Source organism: Ptychodera flava, chromosome 13 (genome assembly GCF_041260155.1).
Source record: "Ptychodera flava strain L36383 chromosome 13, AS_Pfla_20210202, whole genome shotgun sequence".
In the NCBI taxonomy this organism is placed as follows: Eukaryota; Metazoa; Hemichordata; class Enteropneusta; family Ptychoderidae; genus Ptychodera; species Ptychodera flava.
Window position 1 is genome coordinate 22240766 of NC_091940.1, and position 27977 is coordinate 22268742.

General features: G+C 38.2%; 1 protein-coding gene across 4 annotated transcripts in view; it reads left to right on the top strand.

The window, feature by feature from the left end:
- LOC139147832 (b(0,+)-type amino acid transporter 1-like) overlaps positions 1-27977 on the top strand; it is a 47803-nt gene that overhangs the window by 12737 nt on the left and 7089 nt on the right. For 2 of the 4 annotated variants that reach the window (XM_070719041.1, XM_070719042.1), the window contains exons 2-11: positions 5342-5432; positions 16553-16856; positions 18357-18599; positions 20149-20274; positions 20945-21044; positions 21407-21451; positions 22621-22744; positions 24838-24941; positions 26764-26860; positions 27660-27809. In XM_070719041.1, the coding sequence (XP_070575142.1) occupies positions 16586-16856; positions 18357-18599; positions 20149-20274; positions 20945-21044; positions 21407-21451; positions 22621-22744; positions 24838-24941; positions 26764-26860; positions 27660-27809 (1260 nt within the window). In that variant the 5' untranslated portion in view covers positions 5342-5432; positions 16553-16585. Of the gene's footprint in view, positions 1-5341; positions 5433-13045; positions 13214-16552; positions 16857-18356; positions 18600-20148; positions 20275-20944; positions 21045-21406; positions 21452-22620; positions 22745-24837; positions 24942-26763; positions 26861-27659; positions 27810-27977 lie in introns of those variants that run through there. The other 2 variants (XM_070719043.1, XM_070719044.1) reach the window with 2 other exon arrangements.

Below are 27977 nucleotides of genomic sequence, written 5' to 3' on the forward strand. Positions count from 1 at the left end.
TGTCTTGGCTGTAACTTATCAGATTCTGTTTTTTCTCAACATTGCATGGAAGGGCAATTCTAGATTAATTTTTTTGCATATTTTTCATGAAAGAGAGGAATTATTTAAGGGAATGTGACGTCCAAAGATTGTCAAAAATCATTCCGGTCACAAGAATATACATGTATGTTAGTGTATTTCCATTTTTAATGTACCGGTACACATGTGAATTGAGAGAAATGCTGAAAAGGAGGGAAAGGTTTAATAAGTGCCAGAACTGCTTTATACAAACTTACCACAACCCAATGACCAATGCATGTAACTCCTTGCATTGAGCAGCAAAGGTATTAATGTCTGGAACATTGTCTATGTTAGAAAAGTTCATTTCAAGCTCAGATTGTTGTATGTATCCTTTGGTGTACTGACTTTCCTAGCATTTTTGTTCTAATCTGTAAAATACAATTCAACTCCCAAACGTAAACACAGTTTAAATCCAAAACGTTTGTTGAAAATGAAAATACCTAGTATTTAGCCTGTTCACCCCCGATTCTTAATAAACAGGTTCACAATCACCATTGACAACAATGGGTATGGGCCAAACCATGATTGCTGCAACGGTAAACGAAATGGGTATGTAGTGTAGTGCTATCGCGGTTAAAAGTATCAGTGAATATTAATATGGACTAGAATTCATTTTCCATCAGTAAAAAAATGGATATTGTACACAATGTGCATGGGATGCAATGTCTACTAGTAATAAACACACTAGGGAGAAGAAAAAAATGTATTTTTCATATAACAATAGTTTATCATTAGTTATGATTATCATAAGTTACAGCTGCCCCCCCCCCCTGAAAAAAAGAAGAAAGGAAAAAAGGCATCTGTGTGAAATGAAATGTTCAGATGTGAAAGGGCCTATCATGAAATCAGCATTCTCTGCCTTGCCCTCTGTTCTTCAAAGCAGAATGTGAACGTGTGTAACACCGACACCCCTCCCCTTAGGGCTTACCCATACTAATCCAGTTCACAAAGTGCCCTCATCTGCGTATAATTAAAATTCTTAAGTTTTATATATGACAGTGGGTTGTAACATTTAGTTCTTGAAAACAAGAAGTTGAACTGCCGTAGTTTCATCATCACTTTTGCCTAACACTTCAAATATCATTGTTGCTAAAAAACAAAGCTATATAGGGTAATTTCGTGAGTTTGATGAAGTATTATTGACATATTGTAGGGATTAAACAAAAAGGAACTTCAAGCCAAAAAAAAAACACAGAGAAAAGTCTTTTCACCTTTACATCACTAGTTGCTACAAGTTAGTATGGCACTGTGCCATTTTGAAAGTACTATCTTGTAGCTTGTACCATCTTGCTCCGTATCAGAGGTACATCTTGCTCCCTATCAGAGGTACATTTTGCTCCATATGAGAGGTACAGCAACATCATGCATCAACAGCATAGTTGTTTTCATATTGGTAGTTTAAGTTTGATCTTGTGGCCCCCAAAGTGCCAAAAAAGCATCACTATGTTAATCAAACAAATTTCTGCAGCGACTGGCTTTGTAAGAGTTTCAAATTTACTTTTTCAGGTCATGAAAGTACATGATACCACCTTGATTTCACAGTATGTGACTCCAACTTGTAATATATCCGTAATCTTTCCTTTCATAACGTCATAACGTGTAAGCTCTTTTCTGTGGAACGATACTTATATTAGTGTTTTTTGTATTAGTTTCCTGTTTGTATATCTCGCTGAGTAAAACTTTTTTTGATCAATCAATAGTGACAAGGGTAATTAGGTATCCATGATCCTGTGTAACCCTCTGAGCGCCAAAGTCAATTTTTGCCGCCTTTGTAAGATATACCCCAGTTAATGATTTCCAGATTTTTGCAAATCTTTCTTAGAAGAAACTGTAGTCAATGAAATGTGATGTCCATTTGGTCCAAAACTATCACAAAAATTACAGAAAAATTCATAAAAATTGGTAAAATGTTGCACTGAAGTTTTGGTGGGAAAAAATTACAGCACTCAAGGGTTAAAGGGGCAGTCCTCAATCCCTGGTTCTTACATTTGATGTTGACATTGCCTGCTTATGTAATAGGCCTTTGTTCTCCTTTGAAAATAAAACTGATAAAAAACCTGCCCCTTTAAACAGTTTTCTTTTCTGAGGCCCTTGATCGCGGCTATGGTGTCGACAGGAAAAGGGTAATTAATAATGAAACTTTCAAAAAGTAAATGCGACGGATACATCTATAGATCTCTCATAATCGTAAGTGATGAAGGCCTTTTCAAGGCCTGTCTTTTTATCAATCAATTTGCATGCAGGGGTCAATTCACCAACCCAGACATTTATGCACTTTTGAAACGGTGGTTGCATCTGTCTGTACTTTCAGACAATTGATGGTAACAGCACACGCTGCCTTCAGTGTTTCATTATGCAGTTCTCTGAGCAAGTTCTTCAATGTATGCTGCTGGGTGTACACTGTGTTGCCATTGTCAATGCGTATAGTCAAATCAATGCCCTGCCTTGGCGCAGGATTGGCTGATCATCGTCTCCTGACCAGCTATGACCCCATTTCCACGGTTCCATCAGCAAGCCCCCAGTATTCCCTTACTCATCATTTTTTTTCCCAGAGAGTGCATGCCCCTCTTGTCATTACTTTCCCTAGTTGCAACAGCCGGAACACATCAGACAGGTCCCCATTCATCTAATTGGTGTGTATAACACAATATTGCAATCTTGACATGTGGTTTTGGTTACCCCTGGAAACTCCAATGCACCCGCCCGACGTTGATGACCCCAATTTTTCTTTCTTACTCACAAAAGATGTGAAAAAAACACTCTTTTAACTTGTTTGCTGGTCCAAACTGAGTGACACACATTCTTTATCTAAATGCAATGAGAAGAGTCCTCAGAAAGCTGAAACTTTTGATGTTTTTTTTCCATTAATTTAGTCTTTGTCAATAAAACAGTGTGTTTTATCCCACTTCCAAAATTATGTTAAAACTTCCCAGTGTTCAGCTTGTCTATCAGCCTGTATAGATGAAACATTATGTGCAATGTTATTATTGACATGAGTTGTCGCCCAGACAAGAGTTCAACAGTAACATTGCACATCTGTACACCAAGCAGCGTATTGGCAATGCTGTTTGCGTCTCAGAACACTTTAGAAAGAAAAAGGCAGATCCATAAAAATATTATCAAAGGTTACCCTAAACTTATATTGTTCTTTGAGTAAATTTTATTCACTGTGCAAAAGATCACCACTTAACCTTTAAATAGCATTGAAGATACAGAACCCGTACTACACATTGATTCCTATTTCTGTTACGGAGAGTACAATGTGATGAGAAGCTTAAAATTTCTCTTCAAGGCACTGTCATTCTATTGTAAAGTTTACTTTTTCCCCCAATTTATATGATCAGTGATATTATGGTCATTCAGGTATGTGCCCTACATTTTCAAACTTCTACACTGCAGTAATACAGCTGTATTTTGGCCATAAAGATTAGAAGATTAATGTTCTTGCATCAAAATGGTCAACCAAATGTCGCTGTTGAGTGAAAATATGTTGATATATTGGCTAATTGTTGACAAAAATAACCTAAACAAATAAATACATGTAAGCACCTGTTATTCCCATGGCTTCTCGGTAACAGTATTGCTATCCAATTTTGACATGCTCTGGCAGAGGTGTGAATATGCACAGCAATATGAGTATGAATGTGAGTAGTCATAAATAATGATAACAAACAACATTGCTAACTTTAATCATCATCTTGAGTACGTGTAGATATTTGATTCAGATTATTGAAAGGTTTTTGTCAATATGGTAATGAGGATGGACAAGTGGTGGTGGTGGTGATGATGATGATGATGATGATGATGATGATGACGATGACGATGGTGGTGATGACGATGGTGATGGTGATGATGATGGTGATGACAATGTTGGTGATGATAGTGATGATGATAGTATAATGGTGATGATGATAGTGATGATGGTGATGATGATAATGATAGTGATGATCATGAGATGATGATGATGATGATGACGATGATGATGATGATGATGATGATGATGATGATGATGATGATGATGATGATGATGATGATGACGACGATGGTGATGATAGTGATGGTGGTGATGGTGAGATGGTTATGTTTGTGTGGGATGGCGATACTTATGTCCCCACTTGTTAAGATGATGGTGATGATAATGGGAATGATAATTGGGGTGATGATGACGACGAATGATATATGTAGAGACGATCATGGTGCAGTTTTGACACTTTTGGTCAATAAGCAAGCTAGACCATCCACCTGCGCTAAACTTTCCCTGTGTTATCAGTTGTATTTGCAAGTACTTACCTGGTCCATGACGTAGACATATTATTCTCACTCCGGGGTCTATCATTTGAATTTAAAAAAAAACGAAATACCAGTGACATTCTTGATTTTTTTAATCCATGAGGTTGGCAAAGTACAAACAATTCACGGAATAAACTGCCAGTATTCCATGATTTCAGTCTCTAACATAGTCATCAATTGAGATCAATAAATAAGATTTCTTGTCATAAATATATACCCACCAAAGGAGCAGATCTGATCCTATTCCCATGGTATTTATGACCCTCATAAAATGGTGTCGCTAGACTGCTAAAATTGAACAATGCTGATCATAACATTTCGATAATTATTACTATATAATTATGTAAATGTCAAATTTCAAAAGTGTGAAGTTGAACTCCTCAACAGAGCTATCCAATCAATGGTATTTTTTCGTGGTTTTCATCTTTTGGTAGCTTGTATTAAATCATCTTGACCCACATCAGACTTATTTATAGCCATGGTGATAAAAATCTTTACAGCTTTGTGACTGTCAGGCTTCGAAAATGCATAGCTACAGAGCATTTGGTGGAATCCATCAATATTGCAATGCTTTTTTCAGCGATAGTCCAATAATAACAATGTGGGTGTTCAATATTACGGTGACTTCTGTTCACAGTGTATTTCAAACCGTTTCTTGCCCAATTAGAGATCACTGTTTCCTGGTCAGAATCCTAGCCGCTATTTTAATTGTACAGGTCTCTGGAATTAGCAGAATTGCAGAAAGTTTTTCTTTTTAGTAGAAACTGTTGCATCCGCGCGATAAATTAATGCTATCTGGCTGGCTCCCCTCTGAGTCTTGGCTTTACCCACAATGCACACGAGCCTGGGCCACAATAAACGGAGTCTGATAGTGTGAGTTGATTGGACAGCCGTAAACGAGGAGCATTGTCCGCGTTGGTCCATTCAGGTCAGCAGACAATCACCACCCGCAATTAGACTAAATGCAGTCTGTGTGTTTTCTCGCCAACAGTGATCCATCGTTCAGTCTTTGGAGTCTCTAAAGAAGCCAGCTTTTTGCTCTGAAGAAGACATTTGCAGACAAGGAGTAGCACCATTTAAAGGTAGGATTACTTTTCTTTGCTTGTTTGCACTTAAAGCAGGAGCCTTGGTCTGTATACAAAACTCTCTTCCATGTGGGAAGTGGTGTACCAGCTTTTCTATGGTACAGCTGGTAGAACCCCAGCCAACGCGCTCTCTCCCCATTGAAAGAAAAGTTTACTCGCTAAGCTTTGCAATAACTTCCGTCCAATACATGCCATCACAAAGAGAGGGCTTCTGTGCATGTCACCTCTGACCCCAGTTGCATGAGTATTTTCCCCCATCTGTAAACATGGCAGAGAAAACTCATTGTGAGCAAATTAGCAAATGGTGAATTCAGACGCCAAGCACTTTCGTTGTCTGTGTTCATCTCATTTTTGTCTTGCGCATCTTCACTTTTTTGTGATATGATGAATCCTCTTGATGTTTTAAATGCCACAGGGTAAATGCTACGATGGTGGCCGTGATGTAAGTTTTTGTCCTATTAGCTTTTTCACCAAAAAAAAACCCACCCCACCACAGGATATTTTGTTGTTTGACATTGATGCATCGGAGAGAGTTCCTCTAAGAAGACGCCTATCAATAGTGAATATAAGATTTAAAGTTCTTCAGAACCAGATGACTTCAAACAAAACAAATGAAGGATGCTGGAAAAGAATCTGCAAACTTAGCTGTCTTAACAGTTCTGTGACTGGTCTCGATACGGCCAGTCGGTGACACGACCACTGTATGAGTAGAAAACATTGTGACCTTGCAAGATGCCCAGGTGAAAACCAGATACTTAGGGTTCAGTATCATGATAAGAGCTCCGCTGCTTGGCAACTATCTCTAAGCATCTCAAAGTGTCCACCATTGTGAACATTTCTTTTGGTGTGGAAGTTTGATTTGAAAGTTTCAAGTCTGATATAAACTTTTCTTTTTTTGATGAAGGCGTATCTTTGCACAAACAGATAGGGTCCTGAATTAAAAATCTTATCAGATAGAGAGGATGCAAAGTTTAGTTGATTAATTTGGTAGAAAATCTAAGAATTCTGAAAATATTAAGAAAAAACCTGGAGCATACACGTGTGTTACTTAAGAAGGAAGTTGTGTGGATTTTTGTATATATTTACATAACAGTGCAAAAAGGGAATTTAAATCCAAAATTTGTGAATGTTGTATTGAAAAACAAATATTTCAGAAAACAGTGACTGCCTTTTGTCGTCTGTTGATAAGTTTCCTTGTTTCCATATTGTCAATATGTGTGACTGAGTCAAAATTTAATGTGGGTGGAAAAAGTCTCACTTTGAAAGATGAAGCGGTTAATTTGTCTGAGTTATGAAACACGTCCTACCAATTTTAGAAACACATCTACAGATATGACTCATCGACTGTATTTCAAAAAAGAGCTACTTTTTTTTTGGTCTGATTAAAATATTAAACGATCATAGCTGGATCATTAACTAATACAATGTTGAATAAAAGAACGTACGCTTATTCTGCTGAATGGAAGATGATTGATTTTGCATGCTGTATACCAGCGGTTTCAATTTTTGGCAATAAACGATATCATTCATATGAAATACCAGTTATCTTTTACACTTGCCATGACATGTAGGAGTCCAATTTGGTGTGTCCATTGTAAAGTGTGGGTGGGTTAGTCTAAGAGGAACAGAGAAAGGCATAATTCAGGTGTTTTATAATTCTGTTATCAGCTCTGAAAACTATCATTATATGGGCGTGTGCTGTCTGAGCTTGCGGTAATTGATTTCTTTGAATCGATGTCCTGTCCAAACCATAGCAATTAGACTCCAGTTTTCATTGTTCCTCCAAGGTTGTTTGACTACCAAACCACTACATGTAGTTTTTGTTTCAGTGTTGGATGTTTTGGAATGGCAGGGAGTTTTTGGTGCGAGAAATCTTGTTAAATTTAAGTGTCATTTTGAAATCTTCTTTGAGGTTGGGAAGAAGTCATTTGAAAATATTTTTGTCAGACTAATTTCTGACCTCAAAATTTCTTTATAGAGTCTTTCTTTCTCCTAACTGGTTCTTTTCAAATTCAAGTTGAAATTTTTGACCATGGTTTTTTTTTGATACGCACACCGGAAATTGATAATTTCCAATTTGGTACCCAATGTTGTTCTAACACGTTTTTACCCTTCCGGCTGTCTGTTTGTACCTGTCAATCATTTTACTCATAATTCTTTTTGAAAGAAGTGTCATCCATTAGGCCACCCATCCAGACAGCATCGACACACATGACAACATATGGTACAAGAATTGAAACGCACACTGGATTGAATAGCCATACATTAAATTTATGTGTGTTTTGCATACTTGCAGATCACAAACTGTATTTTTCAAAAGAAAAATTTAGCAATGTACTTTGAAAATATGGCAGCAGAGAAGCCTGTATTCTTTACCGTTCATAGTCCTGTGTTTTACATGTAGCTCCACTGCCAGCAACATGAAGTTTACCAGATAAGCTGAATGTCTGTCGTGCGTTCATCCATTGGCTGTCAACATTTGGTTTATTGTCTGAAACTGCTGATCTTATTGCTTTGAAATTTAACATGGGCATTCCTTGGGGTGACTTGACTTATGTTTTTGTAGTTTTTGTATTTAGAACTACAAATTTACAATTGCAATATTAAAGTGGCAATGAAATACAGTCAAATCTGTGCACAGTGGTCACACAGGGACCGTGTGCACAGTGGTCACACAGGGACCGAGAAAAAGTGACCATCAAAAGGAGGTGGCCTTTCTGTAGACGTTTGGAGTGTTTTCGGCTTCCTGAATGGTGAATTTAGGACAATATAACAGTGACAAATTAAAAACCAAAATCTCTTGAAAAAAATCACGTTTAATATCTAGGCATTTAATTTGTGATGCAGATATGCATGCAGTCAAACGAGACTTACTCTTTGCTTTTTCAGTCCTGCCACATTTTGACAAAGGTCATTCAAAGTCAGATATGCTGACCATTATACTCTACACTGGTTGTGTACCCAATCGGAGCTTTTGCGTGTGACCTCTGACCTCATAAGACTAGAGAGGTGGCTGTTGTGTACAGGGGAAACGTTGAGAGGACTGCCTCAAGATGACTGCTGTAGAAAAGTGAACACGCCATAGGGATGACCACTTAGAAAAATTTGACTGTACCTGTAAACTACATGTATGTTGAATTTAAATATCATACCTTTAAGGTCAGTACAGATATTTGAAAGGCATTGTTGAAAATTTAAATGTGCCTTCATTATACCAGCCATGCATGCATGTATGCATGAACAGTTGTGTAAAGTTTTTTGGAAGTTTTTATTTGCGTCTCAAGGTCACCGGCCCATATTTTACAATCCCACATTTGTGTCAAGTACAAAATGAGTGAAATAACAATAAAAGCACCTGGTCCAGATGAACAGTTGTCTTTATCAGCAGAATGGTAGCTTGACTTTTTGTGATTCTTTTACTATCTTGAAACATCAACCTAGCCAAGAAAACAAACTCCCTGAGAAAAAAAAAGTATGGTTTAAATCATTGTAGATTTGTCAATGGGTAAGGGAGTCTTAATCAAATTATACTCTGCAAACATTTGAGTAGAGTTTAAGAACTGGGTTGTATTTGTCACATGTTTGGATGGAATCCAAAAGTACCTGACTGAGTCTGAGAGTTCGGCACTCCCCATCAGCTATTCCAGAAAGCCAGCTTTGGTAATCAGCAAGAGTTGCCTTGTTAACCCCTCGACACAAATCTACATCACCACATCTGCGTCTAGTCTCCGAGTTAATATCAACAAGTCATCACCGCAGGGTAACAATTTGTATCCTGGTCAATGTTGAAGGGGATTCTGAGGTGGTAGAGAAAATTCCATCATGGTTCATGATACGACTTAGTACCGCATTTGCCTGTCTGCCTTTACAAGCGCGTCTGTGCTTTTAATGAAGAAATAACTGATTTCTTTGATCGGGCACTATACCGACAAAAAATGTGTGCGCTGGGTTTTTGAATTCCCACTTTTGTGACCATTGCACAGCGTACACCATTCACAAACATTGTGAAGTTTATAAACCCCGCTGATTTCATTACTGTGGTTTGACCCCAGGGTTTGACCCTTACATTGGTTGTGCCAAGCTTGGGGTCAAAGGGGGTCACAACACAACTTTGGGTCATCTCAACAGACACAGGTTTCTTAAGAAGTCCATTTCTTCATCCGTCCTGCTAAGGTCACTTTCTGTACTGGTAACTTCAGTCACTATCGAGGAAAAAGACAATAAATAAAGAAATAGAAATAAATAAATTTGCATCCATAGTATAGTACACAGATAAAAGAGGAAAGTCAAAGAAAGTTTCTGTTTTGAACTTTCATGTCATAGAAAATGTGTGAAAATGCTTTGATATGGCAGCCTGCATCTTAATTTCGTGTACCTGTCTCTGTTACTCCTTGCTTTCCAACTTTACATGTCATTTACACTTGGATCTGGGATTGAAATACTCTCTGTCTCTGGCTCCTCATAGATGACCTTGATTGTGACATTTTGACTTTGTCTCCCAGCCTAATCAAAAACGTAAACAAAACCATCTGTAGGTAAGTGATGTGTTCAATGAATGAATGCGCCCAAAGGAATCTCATATTGCAGCCTGAAGCTGGAATTCTTAAACTTGTGCATAAGATTTGAGAAAGTATTTTCCGTGCTAGAGTTATTTCATAGTCACATGTACCGGCAACAGAGAATGCATTGTTGTTGTATATACTAGTCCAGATGATGATTTACGCATGAGTTGATAGTGGTGCGGGCTTTTGCAAATTTTCAATTATTCTCAGTAATTAGTTTGCAATTCTTAATTTTCAAAAACTCACAAGCTGTGTGTGCACCAGATGAACTAATTTTTTTGTGTGTGTGCAAGAAAGGTAATGGACAAGAAGATAAGGTTCATATAAATTTGGCGTTACTGATCCAGTTGATTGGCTGTCGTATGAGATCTATGGTTTGCATTTGACCCCAGATAAAGTTTTGTGACGGACAGTGATAAGAACTCTGCATTGCTAGCCTAGCTTTTCATTGAAAGTAGTTTATAACATGCCTAAGTGTTTTACTGATACACCACCATTTCGCCTCGCTGAGGCAGGGCCTTTGGAGGTTGCGGCCAGCAAGCTGTCTTGACAGTGCAGGGGCACACAGTGCAAGTGAGCGTGTCTGAGGTTGCATATAGAGGTGACCACAGGGCAATGGCTCAACTTGCTTTGACGTCACGGAGCCACAGACAACATGTTGAGGCAGACATTGAGAAGAAGTGGCAGCTTACTAACTGCGGTGAATTAAATTTCACATGGCCTACTTCTTTTCTTACAATGTATGCTGGCTGGTAGTGTCTGTGTATGCAATGATTTTTCTCACCAAGTTCCCAAATTCAATGTTTCTTCAATTCCAATGCATTCATCTTCACACGAACGCGTCCACAGTACAGTTTTTCACAGCATGTCAGGACAAAGTGGCTTCTTTCAGGCATTTTTTTATCATTATTTATAACCTTTATATCAACTTTGAAATCACATTGTACTGATTTATCACCAGCTAACATCATTTCACATTAATGCTGCGGTTCACGTGACTATTGAGATGTATTTTCTGCTGGTTTTGTTCTCGTGTTAAATACCATGTCTTGTTATCCTCGAAGCAAAATATCCCACTGCTGAGTGTTAAACTGGTCAACATGTAACTTGTTTAAAGTTCCATTCAACCAACTTTTGTTAAGAATTCCTCGTCAACAACATAAGTGCATTCTCTACAGTACATGCTTTATTTGAATGGCGAACAAGTCGTATTTTAACCATACTGAAAATACTGGAAGTACTGTCAATAGTTCCAGCTATGGTACCTGTAAATATGTGCACATATGCTTACAAATGTGTCTATGCGTGAAACTATGAAAGAAACTTAAGAGCCAACCAATGACAGTGCCACACTGCAATACTGACTATTTTTGGGCTGTGAGCCATAGCAATAATGAGTATTTCATGCAGATGCCAAGAACTGCCCGTAGAAGTGAAATAGCTGCTGGCACGGATTTGCTGAAAGACATACCGGTAGTTGTACTTTTTAAACTATAATTTACGGGGACAAAGTTTGGTAGTATAGTTTGTTGAGTGAACTGTAAACAGAAGTCTGGGATATGGATGTTCAGTTGAACCGAGTTTGACCGTTACGTGCAGATCTCAACGGGGGAAAGTCTTTTTTTTTTTTGATTTATTCCAATCATGAGCCCCGGTCAGTGTCATTCCAGTTGGCTCTTTGCCCTGGATCTCTGCTCCGTACTTGTGAGGGGAATTCAGTTTCTTGGAAAATTGGAAAGGAGATCTTGTTTACAACAGGATCCGAGATTCCGAATCAATTGGGCTAACAGGTCATGAGTCCTGGGTGTTTGTGTGATCCCTATGGGACAAGATCCAAAGCTTTCTGACTTGCAGTGTGCCCAGTGAGCAGTGTATTGGTGTGTGGTTTTAGGGTCGCCAGGGGTCACCCAGTTGAGCTGACTTTATCAGGTACAGCTGCTATGACACTTGTGTTTCCCAACCAATCAGTGGTTGTCGCTGTACACATCCAAATGTTATGATAACAAACATAGTAAGGGCCCTGAATGTCAGTCACGTCAGTTATAAAGACATATATGTATTTCATAAAATTATAATTTGGTACTGTAAAACACTCTCCTTATGAGGGCGCTGTCTGATGAAAAGTAGCTCAAAATTTCAACCTTGGGAAATATTATTTCCGAGTTTATTCTGACATCAGTTTTGTTTGCTTCTTTTCCATTTCATATTAAAAAACTGACATATTTTGATAATAATTGAGATAACCGCTCCTCATTCTAAACCATGCAACATATGCTATGGAGGCGTAAGGTCATATACTGAAGATGCTATTTTTATATGATCGTGACATCACACTTATTTCCATGGAAACAGGACATGTGACAAGTGCTAGCCATTGAAATTCAACAGAAAGAGTACTCCATAGTTGCCTGAAAAATGCAAGGTCAGTGAACCTGACCATTTCATGATTTTTGCTACATTCGTTTCTCACATGGTTGATTTTTGACTTCAATACACAAATGCATATGAATTGTAGCTTCCAAACCTGATTTTCAAATTTTAAGTTTGCATCAAAAAAAGAAAACTGGAGGGACATGACTCCATGGTACAGTCAAGATTGTTTATTGTACTTTGATATTTTCCATCAAATTATTGTACTTTGATATTTTCCATCATGAAAAATATCATTTTAGAGTAAATTTTGGTATAGACAGCAGAGAAACTACCCTCCATGAATATGATTTGGCCAAAGTCCAACTTCCTATTGATTTGTTAAGACTGTGTGTCCGCAGTACGACCTGCAGCATGAAATACAGAATAAAAGCTCCAATTTTTGAAATACTGTGTTCAGACCTTGCTTATAATCCAGTTCCATTTGAACACTCTTTCATATTGAGACAAAAATCAGTTGATTTAGCCCTCCATTGGTCATGTACTATCACTTGAGTTGACTGATGCTTATATTCACTAGCTTAGGGAGTCGCGCCTAGTTAACATACGAGTATTATGTAACAGTATGCAAATTTGTGACTAATCCACACGTCATAGGCAAATGCTATCAGGGTCACCAAAACAGTGAAAGTGAACTGAACTTGGACAATAAACAGTGTGCATAGAGAACAACATACGGCATACAACTGCAGGCCAGTGTTTTCACGACAAGAACTCCATCTCCGCTCTTGAAAGTGAAAGGATTATCACCCAATGTCAAACCCATGAACTGATTCTACAAAGGTAGTGAGTGTCTTTCTTGTTCTCAAATCCAGCTGTCACAGAATGGACGCATGTTCAAAGCTAGCGCTAGCATGTCATGCCCAAACAATGACAAAACTGAATTGTTGGGGGTCGTATATTTGTGATATCTTTTGAATATCAGGAGCTTTCTTTGTTATGTGTATGTAAAATGTAACATCGTCAGGCAGGACCCAATGGCGAGGGACTACACTGTTGAGAAAGAATAATGTTAAAAAAATTGGGAGATTAAGAGACCAGCATGGATGACAAATGGTAAACAGTTGAAAGGCATGGCAATTAGCATGTTGACCTTGCTAATTTATTCCCATTTCATGTTGCTCTGTGTGTGGTGCGGGGTTTTGTTCATTCTGACCGTCAGTTCCTCAATTATTGTCACCAGCTCCGCATATCTCAATGAGGATTTGATCTATTGAGAATGCTTCTGTCGAAAAATAGTGCTGTACCCCAGTTGGCCATCACCATGGTTACAACTTTCCAGACTGTTTTTCTGTTGAATTGTCATCGACATTCGAGCAACTGTTCACAAGAAAAAAAGTGGTGTGATTTTTCTTCTTTCTGACGAGAGTAGTGTCTAGTTACAGTAACTTATGCAACCGTCGGTATTGTTCGCTAAGCACATGCTAATATTTCCACTAAAGTTACACTTTACAATGCTACCTCTGTGGCTGTAGACATAACTCTGACTCCAAGCGCAGGAAAATTGGTGAAATTCCTGCAAAGATTATTCTCAACAAGGCAGTCGATAAAGCAATAATAGAAGTTACGCCAATATTCATGTTTTATTGCTCTAGCCACAAATCAATAAGATTGTTTTGATATAAACCCAATAAATTACCGACACCTCCGAAGAGTTTACAGTTTACTATTTTCAATATAATATTCATACCAAGCAAGAAGTACATAAATTGAGAACAGTGTTGTCAAAATATCAGATATTCACGTAAAAATATTTTCTTCAATGAGTTTCCGCGATAATGTTGATAAATGTAGAATTATCACAGTGTTTGTAATCAGACTAAGCATGTGTGGCGCCTGATTAAGCCTGTCTGGTTGCTAATTAAGTTTGATCCAATTTCTTATCTACCATCTCATATTCTGTGTGTTGGTACTGTTCTTTGTATGTTCCAATGCACTGAACGGATGTTCGAAAACTGTCTTCTGTGGTGTACACGTGTGAGGATTTTCATGTAAATTGCTTGACTGTTTATGTAACACAATGTTTCTGCCATTAATACTGAAGAAGAAGAAACATTCATTAGAATCAGTGACGTACAAGGGCAATGACGCATGGAGTGAGATAACTTTTGTCATACTATAACGATAATAGTTCTGGTATATTACATAAGATAACACTTAATAATTGATAAAAGGAATTGTACTCTGTGTACCGGTAGAAGACTCACTCATATCCCAAGGCAATGCCATGCTGTATGCCAGCGTTTGACTCACACTTAAATTCCACAAACCATCCTGCAGAGCCAGGTCTACAGCCAGCCAACAAGTACGGTAGAGTGAAACAAGTTGGCAGAGCATGGCTTCTCTGTATAAAATCATGGCAGAGTTGGCTACTCTCTATATAGCATACATGTACCATACCAGGCAGGCTATACTGTACATAGTGTGTGTAGCACGCAGCCAAGACATAATGTTGCCAGTCACGTCGGAGTAAACGAGATTTGTCAGGTGAATAATGAGTGTTGTGTTTGGCAGATGTAATAACAGCCCATCACGAAATTATCCATTCAGTGGTAACAATCTCTTTACTTCAAAGCGCAGTTATTTGAAGCAATATGTTTTCACTGGAGCGATATGAAAAAGCAGCTATTGCACACCAATCAAGTCGATTTTGAGTGAAGGGAAATCCAGTTAGAATCGATGTAATTAGGCATGGATCTCTTTTGCCGGTTATTGATTCAATTCAGCGTGATACTATTAAACTGAAGCTTGCCGTTTTGTACTGTGGAGACAGACTTTACTGTTCATGCTCTGGTCCAGAGTTTTATCGCAGCTGTCTTCCAATACAGTACAGGTACTTTCAGTTCACAAGAATAAGAAGATTCAACATTTCAAGTCTCTAGTCTGTAACCTTTACTAACAATTTAAAAAAAATTGGGCACAAGCATGGGAGACCAAATGACTTGCTTTCGAAAGTCAATTCAATTAAAATATTGAAAGTCAAGATGTTTTATGATTGAAAGAATCTCTTTTGTATGATTTCAAGATTAACCAAGCCAAAGAGTTTTACATGTTCTGATCAAACCTGATAATACGTTCAACCTCACCGCTTCCTGTCAGTTCCAACCACTCCTGTCATTTCAACCGCTCATGGCAGCTTGAAATAAACCATATGAAACATGTTTATCCCGTTTTCGGTGGTTATGGTTTCAGCCACACAGTACCGCCTGGTATTCAGTACTACATCTCACAAACAAACCATTTTAACCTTCTTGTAACCGGGCTTCCCCGGGTTATGGTTTTTACCGCAACATAAGAAGTGATAGCGTCTGACGCATTATGCTTCATGGATTGAAGGAATCAGATTCGGTCAGTTGGAGTAAAAACCAAAGAGGCATCACAAGGGAGTCTCAGATGCAGCTGCCTACGTTTGAATACGTATTGTACATGGCTTTCTAAGACCTAGCTCACTAAGACCGCGTAATTGTATACACATGTCTCAACTCAAGTCAAACAGCATTCTTTATCATTAACCCTTTGAGAGCTGTAATTTTTTCCCACCAAAATTTTATTGCAACATTTTACCAATATTTATGAATTTATGTATGAATTCAATGTATGAATTTTTCTGTAATTATTTTGATTATTTTGGACCAAAAGGATATCGCATTTCATTGGCTAAAGATTTTTATCAAAATGTTGTAAAAACTCTGAAAAAACTGACTTCATTCCGTTTTATAAAGGCGACAAAAATTGACTTTGGCTCTCAAAGGGTTAATTTGCTTATTGAGATCAAAAATTTTAACTTTTTGCAATTTTGCAATATTTTCATCCAGTATTGGAATTTTAACGCACCAGAAATTAAGTCTGTCTGTTTCATGTATGGTTTGATATTTCCTAGTTGTCACTGTCAGCATGTTTTTTTGAATTTTGTGAAAATGCAATACACCATACCTATGCAAACAGAATATGAACTACTATTGCTTGTCCGAGTAAAAGCAAATGCACATGTAAACAAATCCTGATAAAATGCCACATGAAAAAAGTCTGGAATTAAGTTGATTGATATGTCTTGAAAAACAAAAGTATATCAGAGTTACATTTTTTTGAAGCAACTTTTTGTGAACTGTATTTTTGTTCTCTCAGTTTCAGATTGCTAGTATTTAAAAACAGATCATCATGACAGACCTGCGAGAAAGGAATACCGACACAGACAAGGCAAATAACGCCAATTCCAACAAAGATGGCCTCCCGCCCAAGACTGGAGAGCCAGAATCCAGCACAGTCAACCTGAAAAGGCAGGTGGGACTCATCAGCGGTATCGCGCTCATCGTCGGGACCATGATCGGGTCCGGAATCTTCGTCTCTCCGAAAGGTGTGCTACGACAGACAGAAAGCGTGGGAATGAGTCTAATCATTTGGTTAGCGTGTGGAGTTCTTGCTATGTTAGGTAAGAATACGTAATAATTAATTTGTTTTATTTTTCCATGTATGAACATTTTGAAAGAGTTTCTAGTTTTTATGGGTGGGATTCATCTCAGACTGCATAGGTCAGAGTTGCACATGCTCTGTTAATATTAGTTTTTCTGTACTCAATTACCATGGAAACCGACACTATCAAGATTGGATTTAGCTGAATATATGCTAAATTTAATTTTTGCTTGTTCGGTTGGATTTGATAAGCTGTTTGTAAAATACCTTTGCTATAAAGAAGTTGGTCTGAACTGTTAAATCTTGAAAAATGTTTAACATGTCATGAGCTCAACAAGACATTCGACAAATTCCAACTTTGAAAAGATCTAATTCATCGAAGAAAACGTGTTTTCTGATTATGAGAATTTTTAATCACAGTTGCATTTACCAGAGTGAGTTTCTGGTCAATGCTGTACAACAGTCAACATCACAGCACATACAGTTCCAAAACATACATTGCTACTTGAAGAATTTGTTCAACCTTTTGAGAAATTTTATTTTATTCGCTCATATCAAATTAAATTCAAATAATATTTCTTGAAAGAAAGAAAAGAAGCGCATTTTATAATTCATCCTCTTCCTCCTTCATCTGATGAAACTGCTCTACATAGACTACATCCCACTCTTTTAATGTTTCCGATCACTCTCTGTATATGAAAATGTTTGTAGCCAATGAAATCAGCTCTTTACGCAAGCTCTGCGTAACGGAAGATGCCCGGCAAAGCAGCAACACAAGATTTAAAGTTTAGGAAACTCTTTGAAATGTCAATGTTTATTTCTTTTGTAAATTTGCACAACTGATCTGTGGGTGAAAATATCAATGGGTGACAGCCAATGCTACTGGTACACGTATTTGTAGCTGTGATAATACCCCTCTAGGATACTGCATGCCTCCATAACTGCCATCAGTTAAAGCCCTTTCTATTGTTTATGATTTCTGAACTCAATGGGGTCATTTGTTTCCCATCATCTGATGAAATAAATATACATTACATTGAGGAATTTCTGAGGATTTCCATAGTGCAGCCCTTCAAAATAACTGTAATATGTAGATTTCTCTCGAAACTCTGAAAACACTCTTCGAGTCAGCAGTGGACGTCAAATTGGCCCAGAGGGCAAACTCTGGCCGCCAGATGTTGTGATCTTGCGACAAAAGAAAAAGCTGTGTGTGCCAAAATAAAGAATAGTACAGGATTAAAGAGGATTGTAGCCAAAGTTCAGTGATGAAACGCATTCCTTCTGTGCAATGGACTATCCTGATCAGGCCTATAACCTGGCCTTGTGAACGATGAATGGATATCGCCACCACTTTGGTATAACAGCCAGTTTGGAATCCTAGAGATAGTGATGACAAGATAGTGATGATAAGTTTGTGATGATATCATCGCTTATTAATTAAGTTTCATGTCAAGAAAAACATGGATATGCATGGCAATTGACATGATAAGATTGTTTGTTTGTTTTTCAACTTCCTCAGGTGCACTTTCGTACGCTGAGCTGGGAACACTTATTCCAAAATCGGGAGCCGAGTACCCGTACCTCTTTGAAGCATTCGGTCCAATCGCGGCGTTCATGTTCTCATGGATATCTGTGGTGCTTTTGAAACCGGCCAGCGTGGCGGCCATCGCTCTTGCCTTCGGCTCGTACGCTGCAGAGCCCTTCTATGGCGGATGCCCGGCCCCGGACAGCGTCGTCAAACTGTTAGCTGCGGCCAGTATAAGTAAGTAGACTAAGATAAGATTCCAGTCACACTATATCAGAATAAATCAGCTGTGCCAAAGTTGCGGAATATCAGTTGAAAGTTTATTTACTTACAAAGACGATTTTTCACTTGGATACAGTGTCAGTGATTACCGTACAGAAAGCTGAGATGCACACATGTTGTGTTTACCCTATAAGTGCAATTATTATAAAAGTGTTTTTGCTAAGGTTTTGGTACATAGGTAAAATGGTTTTAGAACCTTGGTGCCATTACTGTCATCCCTTAACATGATTGTATTGATATTTCAAGGGGAACCCTACATACTTGACCGGGCAACCCTCGAGAAACTCGAGAAATTTACGGGAGGAGACTGTCCCTTACAAAAACGCTGAAAAATGTGCAAAGCTGTTTTCATGTTTGCCATACTGAGTAATGTTGTGGTGTTCTTTAATGTCTCTCACTAAGTGGTTTAAAACACTTGCTGCCTGTAAAAAAAGTAAGCGTTGAGTTTACACTGTGTCAACACTTGTTGCACTTTACGTCATTCATTCTTATACCGGTACACTCATTGATTTGGCACAACTATTGAAAGATAGCAGAGAACGTTTCTGTGTTGATACATGTGTGCACACACAATTCTTCATACTTGTTCCACCCATTACTACAAAGGGTGATTTCGTACATGAATCAGTAAATCACAATGTGAGTCAATAAATTGAACCAATGGACAACAACGATGGTAGGATAAGTAGCGCTGCTGTTCATAAACAGCTGAATAAGAAAATAGATTAGCTTCTTTAATATTATTGAAATGTTTGCCCAGTCTAATCTTTTATGGTTCTGAATAGATTCACGACGAAATATGTAAGGTAACATTTTGTACTTGACATTCACCCGATTTCTCGATGTAGACGCTTAGCTTTGCCATAGAAAACAGTGGGTGATACCAAAAACACAGTGGGTGATACCAAAAAAAGTGGGTGATACCAAAAACACAGTGGGTGATACCCAAAAAAAAGCAGGTGATTCCAAACTTTAGTGCATGGAGGGTTGATAGAGGACAGGACAATGCTGTCATAATGTCTTACCTATGGGAAGAATGAATGTGTCAGGCGACAACCATAGTCTTTGACTCCAACAAGAGCCACTGATCATTGCAAGTTTAGTAAATCTGCAGGAAAGTTCTTTTGCAAAACTATCGATATTGTAAGAGGCCCGTTCCAGCACAGCCCCTGCACTGCTTCTCTACAGACAGGGATTGGGTGTTTTACTACATGTATAGCTACATTTCATATATAAACATTGATTAGCATAGATTGTGTTATCTATAACAATAAAATGTACTTAGATAAAAATGAAATCAAGTAAGTAGTGGGTAGCGGCATTTACAAATCATGTACTGAATAGTTCGCATCACATCTTACTGTGTGTGCAATAAATGTACGCAAGTACGCACTCTCTATTGATATTATCATGCGGAACAATTATTCTATAACAAGCCACAGATGTGTTAACTTTTGTTATGTGTCCAACAGTTTCATTGTGCTGTCTTTTGTTTCATTTGCAGTGGTTATAGCCGCGGTTAATTGCTACAGTGTCAAATGGGCAACTGCCGTCCAGAACGTCTTCACTGCAGCCAAGCTCATAGCTATAGCTCTGATTATATTTGTGGGATTTGTGCGGCTGGGCCAAGGTAAGTGCTACTCACAAAGGTCTTTCAAGGATTTAACCTGTTCACACACCCCCCTCCCCCCCCAACCATTCCCCTGTACAGAGGGCTACTATTGGTTTGGGGAAACCATTGTGGTGTGAAGGTGACGAGTGACAATATCAGAACAGCAGGGATAAATTTCACAGGAATTTTAGAACTGGACACTTACCAAAATGACTTTTTCATAGATGTTTGGTACACTAATGTGGAAATACTACATGCTCAAAAACTTGATTGGGAGAGTCCTCAGCAACATTTTATGAGAAAACTAAAAAAGATGTGCGAAATGTGAATAATAACAGCATGGCAGCAACTCTCGTATTTCGATGCTGCTTGGTAAAATGCTTAACCATAATTTTGAAATTAGACAACAAGTGTGCAATATTTTGTACAGTTGTCTTGAGATAAATATTAGAAGACTGTACCATAGCCACAAAGAGAACGGACACAATGTTAGATGACACCACAGAAAGGTACATGTAATACAGTGGCAGGTCTGTGATTTGGAACACTCACACAAAGTGTTGACCTGATTAAATCATTGCAAACCTATGGTAATGTTTGAGCAATCATGTCATACCAGGAATTATGAGAGATAGAAGTTTGAAATTAAACAGGAATGATGATTTCTCTTTTTCCTCTAATTTTCCAGGTCACACGGAGCATTTAACCAAAAGTTTTGAAGGGTCTTCCCCGAACGGGTTTGCCTATGCAGTGGCGTTTTACCAGGGACTCTGGGCGTATGATGGTTGGTGAGTAGCATCATTCCACTCCAGACAATATTGACAGGAAAAAATGTGCAAATTACTGTGAATAAAACATATGGCAAAGACTTTCTTAAGGGCCTGTCCCACCTTTGACTTTTTCAAAAGAGCCTGATATATTCTGACTCATAAAGTTAATTCTAAATCTCAACCTATCGAAGATCAGATTTGATGAAATTCCTGTTAGCAATGTCCTTTACGCTAATCAATCTCAGGTACAAGGACCTCTATTAAAGGAAGTCTTGCCAATGTAACGGTAAGCTAATTTCTTTTTCTGCTTTTGAAAAATGAAAAGGTGATTTCAAAAAGGTGTTTTGGTTTGACTCTGATGTTAATATTTCTTTTCTCAGGAACAACCTGAATTATGTGACAGAAGAAATTATAAATCCATACAGGTAAGTTTATTAGCCCTTGTAGCTTTTCTCAAAAATTGACCCGCGCTGTTCTGATCACTTTTGAAATGTCTACAAGTCAATGTTGATGGTGAGATAGTTTGCAAAATCCTGTACGGCTGTTGTTTCTGCAGACATATGACCTGTGATATTATCTTACGGTGCAAGGGTATAGTGCTGTTATCAAACGGGGTTGGCTGTGTTTATCAGTTTCCAACATGAATGCAACCCCTGTGTACAAAAAGGATAAAATCATAGTGAGCCTTCCCCTGCACACCTGTGAAGTTTCTTCCTCCTTTTGTCTGTTTAGGGATGAACCATTTGGTCTTTGGAGGGGTGGTCAGAAATGAGGGGGGGAGAGAGCACAAAGTTGCTTCAATAACCACGCTGAATTTTGAGAAAAAAAAAATATTTACATGAAAGAAGACCACAAGAAAAGTATAAATTTGGAAGTTAACAGTTACACATGCTAGGCAAAAGCAAAAAAAAATAATTTGTCACTTATTTGAACATGAAAAGAAAAATGCACTTCTGCATCCTGACCACCCCTTGCAAGATCTAATGGTCCATCCCTTCACTGTTTGACACTTAACCCTTTGGCAACTGGCAAGTATTTATAGGTTGTGGATTTTCCATCACAAATTTTTTCCTTCCATCTCATGCTGAGGCTCTGTACAGAAGGATGTCTGTACTGTGAAGTCATCTGTTTGTTTTTATCAGATGGAAGCCTTCCCACACTTGCAATCTTCCTCTTATTAGGATGTAGACTAGAATGCCTACAAAGCCCATTAGATCCTTGACAGAGTAAAAGTATTCTCTCGTACACAAAACTTTTACACTTATATACATATTGGTAAAGGGCCGACTCAAGAAATTTCAAGAAACTGAAGTGAGTGAAAACTGTTCAAAAATCTTACAACATATTATATATGTTGATGGAGAGCTGTTTGGTAATGCTGCCAATTTGTAAGATCCATACACTTGCAGAATTTCAGTCAAATTAATTTTTGCTTATTTGCAGAACATTAGGGTTTGTGTTCAGAAAGTTTTCAATGAAAACTTTGCTGCAGTATATAGAAAACAAATGTGGTGATAATAAGAAAGAGAAATACATTCAGTGGAAATAGTTGATTAATATCGTGGTTTTTGTCTGCTTTTTTTTTGATGTTTAGGAATTTGCCGTTAGCCATCATCATTGGTTTGCCATTGACGACACTTTGTTATCTGCTGGTCAACATCGCGTATTTCACGGTTATGTCACCAGCTGAGTTACTGGCTTCAAATGCAGTGGCAGTGGTAAGTCAAACCTCTAGGCATGATTTCAGTAGGGGATTGTGCAAGTTTGCATGTGTTTTGTGGGTGTAAAAAAATCCTGATTTTAGTTTTGGTGATGGGATGTAATGAGAAAGAGTAAGATAATAATTCTATCTGAATAATTATACCTATAAAGAAAGAAATTACTGTTATGTTTATACTTAAAAAAATGCATGTAAACAGAGACCTGTTTTGAAAGATAACTATGGTGTTGGGTGTGCTGTGTGTGTTAAGAATATGAATTTTCTGTCAGTGTTCCATTTCTGACAGTGAGGGCGCCCTTCCTGATTGTTCCCTTCACCCTGTTGCAATTCTCTACAAAAGTTTGGTGATTGACAAGCAATCGTGTTATTCGTGGATGGTTATTTTTTTTTTAATGAAACTTATACAGAGGTGAAGTAACGATCAGAAATTGCACCCTTTATAAAAAAGTAAGGCTTGTTTCAGAGATGTGTAATTTATGTTACTGTAACAACTTCAGCCATTTTGCCCCAAAGAATCTGGTAAAACAAAGTGGAAACTGATAAGAAACAAACATAATGGATTGACAAAATAACATGAAGTATGAATGGCGGATTTTATTTCTGAGGGGAAAAAAACCACTTTGCATCACTTCAGATAAACAGTGTCAAACAGCCACTGATTTATTTATGGATAGATACGAGAAGATGGCTGATGTTTAACAGTCTGTATATATAAGACGTAGATTTAGAGGGATTGTGACTCTAAGAAGCACAGTGTGTGTAAACACCAAAGGTTGAAGAAGCACCACTCGGTTAAAACTTTGCACCATACCAACACAACAACAGATCACTGCATGTGTGTGTGTTACATAAACCATTACAAAACAATGCATGCCTCTTTAAGATGCATGGTTTTAGACTCTTGCTTACATTAAGTATGAACTGGAACTCAACAGAGCCAGCACACAGCTGTCATGCTGAAATTTTGGAGAACGACAATAGCCAAAATGTATAAACAAGAAAAAGAGCCAACCCTCATTTCATCTGTTGCTCACAAAGTGCCTGAAATTCGCAGCTGATGTCATGAAACATTCTCAACACTTTTGGCAGATTATCTGAAGAAAAAGGAGATAATAACTTGAAAAAAAGATTCTAACCAAACTGTACATTGATGCTGACAATGCCTGAAATTTGCGACTGATTACGAAAAGAGATTGCCTGTAATTTCACATTTCTGAAGCAAAGTCTCCTTGTGGTCTAGCAAGCCGTACTTTCCCAAAAACAAAGAAAGGCAACATCTTTTACAAGATAAAATGCAAAGCAATATTGTCATGCAGCTACAAAAAAGTGCATCTGAATGACGAGACTACATTTTCAATCCTGTTCTCACATGCACTTAAACACACACATGGCATTTTTCATAACACACATACACACACATACTCACACACACACAAAAATGTACAAACATGGTCATTTTTCATAACACTTACATGTACACACACACACACACACACACACATGTCAACACTTCACATCTTTGTCCAAGACCTTTGGTGAATGGGTGGTTAAGGGACTGTCCTGGATAATGTCCTTCTCTGTGGCGTGTTCTACCATTGGCTCGGAGAACGGTACCATCTTTACGGCAGGCAGGTATGGTCAAACAGAGCCTAGACTCTCAGGTGAACTGATGGAAGAAAAGACTGCAGTGCAGGAATGTGGAGTGTTCCTGTGAATTTTGTAATGGGCAAAAGGAACATGGTACAGGTTATGAATTTGTATCATGCGTATTCATTTGAACAGCAGACTGTACGAAAATTCCTGAAAAGGTTACATGAAATTTTGTGTAAAGTATCTCAAACAACGTTTCACTTGCAGTACTCAAATGATTTGCAGATAAGACTCTGTTCATCTGTGATTATGGCCCACAAAACGAAAGGTACACTTGCTCCAAATTTTTCACTTCAGCCTCATCTGACATCAGTTCACCACTGATCTATTAAGCCACAATCACCTGAAAGTGAAGGGAAAGTGTAGTACCACGTTAGACCTGCTTCTAGTTTCTAGTGTCTTGATATTGCAAACCGCACTCGGCAAATTGTTGTTCTACAGACCCTAGCTGACCGTACTCTCGGAGTAATGGCATGGATCATTCCCCTGTCAGTTGCAATGTCAACTTTTGGCGCTACCAACGGAACGTTGTTCACCTCTGGAAGGTAGGATAAAGATAGCGTGCTTTGCTTCAAGTGAGAATCACTGTGATGAGAAAATGTGCCTCAATACTTTACACACAATATGAGAGAGCGAGACAGCGCTCGCGCACAGAGCTCTAGCTTGTTTCCATGGCAACTGGAAAGTTGATCTTTTCTACAAAAGTCACTTGTGAGCTGTTCAGCACTTTGCCCCTCATAGTGGTTCCACTTGTTTTTTTACCGACTAACTCTGTTAATGAATCACGCTCACTAATTGTCATGACAACCGCGCCACTAACTGCACCAGACCTGACTTTACTGTGGTTCTGACTAACACCATTGCTGCAAAGATCGCCCTCTGCCATCGACTGGTGACATCAGTCCATGAAACACATAGTGACATCAATGTTTAAAGTGCTTGACAAAAGCATACCAGAAACAAAATAAGTTGCACATCCAAGTCTGACATTACTGGACCAAAATATGGCAGGCACAATATCCTCATATTCATTGAGGGAACTGCATTACCATCTGTGCACAATGTCTCCCCTATATTTTTCTATTCCTTAATTGCCGCATTAATATATCATACTGCAAAGAAAAACAATGAAATTGCATGCATTTGAAAGTCAATGTACAGTTAAGTTAGTTCAGCAAATGTAAGAAACCATACCATTCGTTTCTTGCAATTTCTCTATTTATGTTTTTTTTTTCTAATTCTTACTCTACTTATCAACACTTCTTTGAAAACTGCAACAAAATGCACAAGCTGTAGGTGCATATATATGCTACTAGCGCATATGTATGCTTCTAGATGCCACCCACAGTGCCAGGATATTAGAAATACTAAGAAAAGTCATCGCAAATGAATGAACGAATTTTACTCCCAAGTGGGTTGGTGATTGTTGATCCATGTTGGTACTTTGGCAAAGTCCAAAATTAGACCCCACAGAAAGTATAGGCTATGATGCAGTGGGATTAGTCATTTAGTTTTGAACATGATCCTTTTTGATCCATTTTAAATCTATGAAAGTCCCAACCCTGTGAAAAAGCATAATAGTTGATCTGTCTTCTTCCTAAAATGAATGAATTAATAATGATTTCAAGCAGTCTCATTGACATCAACGTGAGAAAGTCTCTAAAGGAAGTGGGTTAGTGGTACTCCACCAAAAATGTTAGTGGTTCATAGGTCGCCTCTGTGTGGATGTCTCCGCACTTGCCCTTTCCTCACGTAGGGTATTACAATGTCACTTTGCAATGTCGTCAAGTGTCCTCTCATTGATTTGATGACATACAGCACACACAGTGACAGATCATATTCCTGTTTTGAAAATCATGCTCGCTGTATGCATTCTTCATATTGTTAAATCATGTGGTGTAACGCTGATAAAATTGTGATCATCTAACACTTTTTAAAAAGGGTAATAGCTGTTATTGAACTACCTACTTCAAAATCTCATCACATCGATCCAAGTAATAAACATCAAAATTGAAAATGTGTGCCAATGAAATGCCACAAATTTGAATTTGAGTCCTTGCAGCAACATTTATACAGTGCTCAAGATTTACGGATGGGAAGATGTCAATTCATGTGACACTGTTTTAACCAATAACAAATATGTGTCAAGTGGCTAACATGACTGCAATTTAATTGCACCGTGAACCATACACATTTGGATGTCAGAAAGCTGAAAGAGTTGTCCTCCATTGCGACTTTTAATCAAATCTATCGGGAAAATGTTTATAACCAGTAACATCACTGACCATTGCAGAATTCACATACATAGCGCCACCAACTGACCATGATTTTTTCTTCTTTCATTTTTCCTCTCCTGCATCTGATCAGATTGACATTTGTAGCTGCCCGTGAAGGTCATATGGTTGAGATCTTATCTATGGTACATATCAGGCGATATACTCCATTTCCAGCGGTTGCCTTTACGGTGAGTTGTATAATGTTAACTTTCATAGTGCTAAGGGGTTTGTGGCTAGTTCAAGTGTTTGCGGGATGATCGCCAAACAACATAAAGGCTGCCTACGACAAATTTTAAGGCAGCTTCTCTGCTAAAACTGTTTTGTCTTGGTACCATTCCAGAAGGAAGAAAATATACTCACATGCATCTCAGTGAAATATGGAAAAACAAAGATTTAACAGCAGTAACATAGTAGATCACACATGACGCTGCATACGTTCACAGGTCTGCAAAGTCTTTCCCACTCTGTCAAACACAACAGGATTCATTCATCAGTACCCCCAAAAAAACTAGCTGGCACCCACGGAAAGAAAAACAAAGCGTCTTAAGGTAGTATGGGCCTTGAAAGTGAAAGACTTGAACATTTTCTCAAACTTTCCTGAATGAAACTTTCAACCATTCTCTGACCAAATCAAGAATAACTATCAGGGGTCACTGTGCAAAGTTTGTTGCCAGAGAAACAGATTACCTAACATTTACCAATATTTGAAATTCAAAATGGCCGCCATCCCTGCATTTACTCTTTGGGGTAAAATAAAATTTTCGATTTCCAAAAAAACTAAGGTGAAGAAAAAATGTTATCACTCCACGGGCTTTAAAATCAGCCCCAACAAGTGGTAGACCAGAAAAGCAATGAAAAAAAAAATCTGCCCCCGGGAGAGACTCTTACATGTACCTTTATTGGAAAACACATTTACCAAATAATTTTTGAAATTCATGATGCTCAAACCTCTCTGTGACTTGCTTTCGTACTTTTTTTATCTTTCAGGGTTTTCTTGCACTGTTGATGATTATTCCAAGTGACTTTGATACGTTGATCAACTATTTTAGTTTCACCGCCTGGCTGTTCTATGGAGCAGTCATGCTGGCGTTGATCGTGTTACGATTTACCAAAAGGGATGCTAAAAGGCCTATCAAGGTAAGCCTCCAGATGTCTGTCTGTCTGTCTCTCTCTCCTCCTCTCTCTCTCTCTCTCTCTCTCTCTCTTCTCTCTCTCTCTCTCTCTATCTCTCTCTCTCTCTCTCCTCTTTACAGGTTCGAATTGTAATTCTGAAAGACTGCCCTTGATAGATGAGATAGCAATAAA